This window comes from Trichoplusia ni, unplaced genomic scaffold (genome assembly GCF_003590095.1).
Source record: "Trichoplusia ni isolate ovarian cell line Hi5 unplaced genomic scaffold, tn1 tig00004318, whole genome shotgun sequence".
Lineage (NCBI taxonomy): Eukaryota > Metazoa > Arthropoda > Insecta > Lepidoptera > Noctuidae > Trichoplusia > Trichoplusia ni.
The window spans coordinates 16,904-22,599 of NW_020800558.1; the positions used below are offsets into that span (position 1 = coordinate 16,904).

General features: G+C 63.2%; 1 protein-coding gene across 1 annotated transcript; it reads right to left on the minus strand.

Annotated features, from left to right (window-relative positions):
• Positions 1–1,627: 1,627 nt before the first annotated feature.
• LOC113508265 (transcriptional regulatory protein AlgP-like) lies at positions 1,628–3,220 on the minus strand. Its single transcript, XM_026891220.1, has one exon. It carries the CDS (start codon positions 3,218–3,220, stop codon positions 1,628–1,630), a length of 1,593 nt encoding a protein of 530 aa, XP_026747021.1.
• Positions 3,221–5,696: the final 2,476 nt, after the last annotated feature.

Consider the following 5,696-nt stretch of genomic DNA (forward strand, 5'->3'; position numbering starts at 1 on the left):
CCCACGGATCCCTATTGAGGTCCTCCAGCATCTCCTGCCTTGCTCCTTCCTTGGCCTGCAGTATGGCCAGGCGGAGATTGCTCCTCGTCGTACGGTAGGCCTCATACAGCGAGGCCTCCCTCGTCTCGTCCCTGTCCGGTCTTCGGGCGTGCCTGGAGCGGTAGCGGGTGTGGGCCCGCTTTGCCCCCAAGCACGCCTCTCGGAGAGCTGCGATCTCGGGCGACCACCAGTAAACTGACCGGCGGTTCGGCCGCCGCCGGACGCGAGGCATCGCGGTGTCGCACACTAAAGTTATGGTGCGACGGAAGCGCTCTGCCTCGTCGTCGATTGAGCGGCCTGAGACCGCCGGCGTGGACCAGTCGGCCACAATGGCCGCCTCGATCAGCAGCTCTCTGTCCATCCTTTGTAGGGCCCATCGTGGGCTTCCCGAGTCCGGTGTAAAGCGCCGGATCCCGGGTCCCCCAGGAGTGGAAACGCTGAACCGAATGTATCGGTGATCCGATAGCGTCTCCACCTCCTCGACGCGCCAGTCGCGAACGCGCTCCGCAATAGACGGAGCGCAGAACGACACGTCGACGATGGACCCTCCGTTCTGCCGCACGCAGGTGTGGACCCTACCCCTATTCAGCAGGGCAAGGTCCAATCCAAGGGCCCACTCCTCCAAAAGTTCCCCGCGCCGGTCGGTTGCCGGTTCCCCCCACGCCGTGCTCTTAGCGTTGAGGTCACCGAGCAAGATGACCGGGCGAGGCGACAGCGTCCGAACAAGGGCCTCGAGCTCGGCCAAAAACGACTCGAACTCAGCTAGACCCCTGTTCGGCGAGAAGTAGACCCCCACGACTGCGTACGGCCCCCAAACAACGACGACATATCCCGACCCCCTGCGGATGGTGTGCAGGGGTCGGGAGTCCGCGCCCAAGGCGCTTATTACGGCGACGGAGCCGTCTAGGTCCCCCGCCCAATTCGGACGAGGGGCAACATAATATGGCTCCGCCGCCACTGCAATATCGATGTCCCACTGCGCCAGCGACTGAAGGAAAAGATCCTGTGCGCCGGCGCAGTGGTTCAGGTTCCCCTGGAGGAGGAAGTGTGGACGGACGTTATCCATTACTGGTCGTCCATCCGTTCCTCCTCACAGGGTTGCGCCCGTGATGATGTGGCCGCATTGGGCACTTTCCCCAATGCGGCCATTTGCTTCTTGATAAGGGCCGGGGGAGCACATCCCCGGCTGCCCATTTGGTGGGCGGCACCGCGACCGAGCTCGGCGCATATCGCGCACCTGGCCGGCTCTTTGCACACCGCTGCCTTGTGCCCGGGCATCGCGCAGCGGTAACATAAACCGCTGCGGTCCGCGGGGCACATGCACACCGGCCTTGTGTGGCCGAGTGCTAGGCAGCGGTAACACTTCATCGGCCGTGCTTCCATCTGCACGACCGTCGCCGAGCTCCAACCCACCAAGAATTTTTGGGTCTTGGTGGTCACCAGCCTCGGTACCGCCTCCAGCGGGCATTTCAGCACCGCGCTGAATTTCTGACCGGGGCTAGGCCTCAGGTCTCCAACCTTCAGTCGGTCAGGCGCGCACTGGCTTTGCCGCGCGGCGACGCCTAGGATCTCCTCCCTGGTGACGGAGTCATCCAGGTTTGACACCCGGAGCTCCGCACACCTGACGGGTCTGGTGCTGCAGTTTCTTGGCCATCTCATCAGCCGCCTCCTGACCGACATTCTTTGGGAGCTCCAGCACCCGAGCCCCGGTCTGCGCCTTCCGAATGCGGATGGGATCAACCGCCATGTCGATCCCCATCGCATTTAGGTCGACCCCAGCCCTCGCCTTGGTGAGCACCGTGGCGTAGGTGAGGCCGTCCTTCTCCGCCTCTGGTGTTATGGTTAACACCACAGCGGCGGTGCGAGCGAGGCGTCTCTGGCGCTGCGCACGCTTGCGCCGCTGTTTTCCAGAGACAGCCTTCGGGCCCCCCTTCTTCTTTTGAGGAGGGGCTTCCTTCCTCCTCTCGGGCTGAGCCTTGGGGCGCTCCGGCGCCTTCGGCTTCGGCGGTTTCTTTTTCTTGGAGACCGTGGTCCACCCTTCGTCCACGGCCTCGGATGTGCTCGCAACCGGCGCCTCTTCCGGCGCCGGGACCAGAGCCGGCGCCGGTTGCGCGACCGTCTTAGCCTTCCCCTTCGCCGGTTTAGGATCCGGCGTTGGGGTCGGCTTCGGCGCCAGTCTCGGCGCCGGCTTCGGCACCGGTTTCGGCGCCGACCTAGGTGCTGTTTTCGGCGCCGGCTTTGGGGCCGGGGCTGCCTTCAGCACCTGGTTGTAGGCGGGTTTGGGGCCACGGCCCGACGCCTCCGCCTCCGCTCGTCTCCTGTCCGCCGCTAGAGGCGGACGCAGAACTGGCTCTGGCGGGAGTCGACTCGACATCCCAGCGAGTTTGGCGTCCATCATGGTCCCTACGGACACCATGATGGCGCGCTGCATCGCCTCAAAGTCGAGGGCTGCCGGGGCTGTCTGAATCTGGACAGACTTAACTTGGTCCCGGAGCTCCTTGACCTCCCTGCTGAGGCGAGCATTCTCGGCCATTAGTTTTTCTGCGGTGGGACCTGTCAGGGCACGGATTCCGCCCTGAATATCTTCCACCGCATCTTTGAGCCGTTTTATGAGGCAGCCCTTTATATTCTTGGAGGTGCGCGCCACCTCCAAGATCGCCATCAGGCTGTCCTCAATTTTGGCCTTTGCTGAAGAGGGGTCAAGCGGCTGGAGTCCAGAACTCAGCAGATCCCGGACCGCCGCCCTCTCATCCCTCTTCAGTTTTTCTTCGGCCTCCTTTTCTTTAAGCGTATCGGACGGCAACGCTGACTCCACGGCGAGCCGCCGATACTCTTCTCTCTGCCTGTGCAGGCCGACATATCGCCCGTGGGTGACGCAGCCGCGGGACCGTGTCGACGAGGCTATGGACACCTCGCTGTCACAGTCCGAAGCGGCGTACGCCCCCACGGACATCCTGTCGTCCGAAGCATCCCGTCTGGGACGCTTTCGGTCCGACCTTCCTGAGGAGCTGTCACGTGAGTGACACTCCGTCTCCTGGGGCGAGGCGATGCGCTCAAGCACCACCCGAGGCGACCTCGCCACCAAATCTTCAGCTAGACTCGGTCTACTAGTAGACCGAGTCTTCCTCCCTTCTTCGACCTCCTTTCCTTCTTCATTGGGTTTTTTAAATGTAGATTCCATTGGATTCCCACGAGTATGGGGGATTGGGTCGTCGTCCCCGGCCAGTGCCCCCTGTAGCCGGGGAAGGTCTAAGAGTAACCCTCCGAGGTGCGACATGTGCCCCGTCGGGGGTCAACGCTAGAGACTGGTTTCCCACCAGCCATTCATCCCCTCGCCGCGTTGTCCAATAGCTTGGGATTGGGGGTTTTTTATAGAGGTTTTCCGTCCTCGCGGTCCGACCGGTTAAGGTAAGACCCCCGTTCCTGCGTAAGTCCACCCCTGACCTCGCTGCAGGTTTACGGTCTGGCCGACGGTGGTCTTCACAAGACCGCGTCCGGAGGCAGTGTAAGTGCACACCGGACCCGTCGCCCATCTCCGACTCCCCGCCCGCCGCCGCTACCCGGAATAAGTCCAGGACGCCGACGGGCTGCGACATCCAGCAAGCTGTGAACACTCACTGGACTCGCCCTACACCGCGCCCGCTGCCGCTACTCGGAGTACGTCCGAGACGCCAGCGAACGCCCACCACGCGAAGGCCGGGACAAAACCGACCCCCGCCAGTCTCTCCCACAGGCTGTGGGAAGACATCCCCGCCCGCCGCCGCTACCCGGAATGAGTCCAGGACGCCGGCGGGCTGCGGAGTCCAGCAAGCAGTTGACACTCGCTGGACCCGCCCTCCTTCCGAACTTCGGCCAACAAACAATGGCCGAAGTCGTCCCGCTCCAGCTCTTCAAACCACTCCTCGCTTGAGGAGGGTGAGAGCGAGCGCGTCCGGCCAGCAGTTGACACTGGCCGGACTGGCAGAAATTCGCCACGCACAACAATTGCCCCAACTCGCGAGACGATTATTGTGCGTACCCAGGGTGCACCGGCCCAGCGACTGCTCTTCCCCCCGGACGTATCCGTAAGGGACCAGCAGCCGCCAGGCACACGAGGAGGTTTTCTGCCCTGCACCCCAACCTAACCTAACCTTTTTTTTTTTTTTTTTTTTTTTTTAGGCGGGGGAATCCTCATGGACACCCGCCCTCCCGGGGGGGAGGACGGGTAGTGTCAGACTCTTACTGACTAAACCTAACCGCCGGGTGACGTCAGCCGCGTTTGATGCCGGCACGTGGAGCTACATGGATATCACTACACTGTGCCGGCCGCGGGGATCCGCCGGCCGTTGAGTAGGGCCGGCGGCTCGCTTTCGCGTTTGTTTGCGGAGACCGACGTGTAAAGAGCGTCGGCCTCCTCGCCTCATACTGGGGTCGCACCCGTCACACCGAAATGCGACCCCCCGTCGCGGGTCTGTTTTGACGGGCGATATGCACCCCCGTGCCTATCGCCCAGACCCTAGCTAGGGCGGCAAGTTGCGCTCGTGCGCAGCACGTCGCCGCCCCATACGACGTCGGCGTATGGCGGGCGCGCTGGGATCTTCCTCCCGAGCGCGCTCCGCCGCCTCCTTCTGGGACATGACCCTCTCACAGAAGGAGGCCAATGCATTCCACGCTGCGCGACTGCTGATCGACGCAGCCACAACAGCCGGCAGCGCGGAGAGACCTGTCAAATTTAGCGCCGCCAGAAGGTCGGAGCGTGGCTCGGCAAAAGCCGGACATACGGCCAGAGTGTGCAATGCGGTGTCGTCTTCGTCACCGCACTCATGGCACGCAGTCGACTCCTCCCTCCTGACGACGCGACACAAAAAGTGGTTGAAGGCCCCGTGGCCTGTCAAAATCTGCGTGAGGCGGTAGGTAAGAACACCATACCGCCTCTCCGCCCATGGTTGTAAAACAGGGCGGATTGCCTCACAAATAGCCCGCCCCGCCGTCGGTCGTGAGAGCCGCAGCTCCCAGTTCCTAAAGGTGACGAGGCGGGCCTGACCTTTCCATAACTCGCGCTGCCTCGGCGAGGGTTCGATGCCCCGGGACCGGAGCTCGGTGATGCGGGTGTAAATGTCCGCAAGCACCTTCGCTTCCAAATCCCAAGGCGGAGTCCCCGCCAAGGCAGTCGCGGCTTCGTGCCCGACAGTCCTATAGGCACGGACGATCCTGTTGGCGACAGCACGCTGCGCGCCAAGCAGGACCGCCCGACTGTCGGGCAACATCTTCTTTGCCCATATGGGTGCGCCGTAGAGGGCCATCGAGCGAATGACCCCCCCGTATAAACGGCGGCACCCTAAGTCGGGGCCCCCGACGTTCGGCAGCAGCCTCCCGAGAGCAGCTGCGGCAGCCCGGAGTCTGGGCGCCAGCCTTCTGAAGTGCTCCCGGAAGTTGAGCCTCCCGTCGAGGACCAGGCCTAAATACTTCATATGGCCTGACAGTGGGATACGGACACCTTCCACTGTCAGGCACGCGTCTTCTCCGATGGGTTGGCTCCGGGGGCCGTGCAGCAAAAGCGCCTCGGTCTTCCCCAGAGCCACGTCAAGTCCAAGCATCCGGATGCGACCTACGACGAGTTGCGTGCCGCAGGTCGCACGCCGGATGCATTCCGCGGGGTCGGAACCCCGCGCCAAAAC

Excerpts from the sequence above, each read along its gene's own strand:
- LOC113508265 (XM_026891220.1), bottom strand. The coding sequence starts at position 3,220 with ATGGAATCTACATTTAAAAAACCCAATGAAGAAGGAAAGGAGGTCGAA.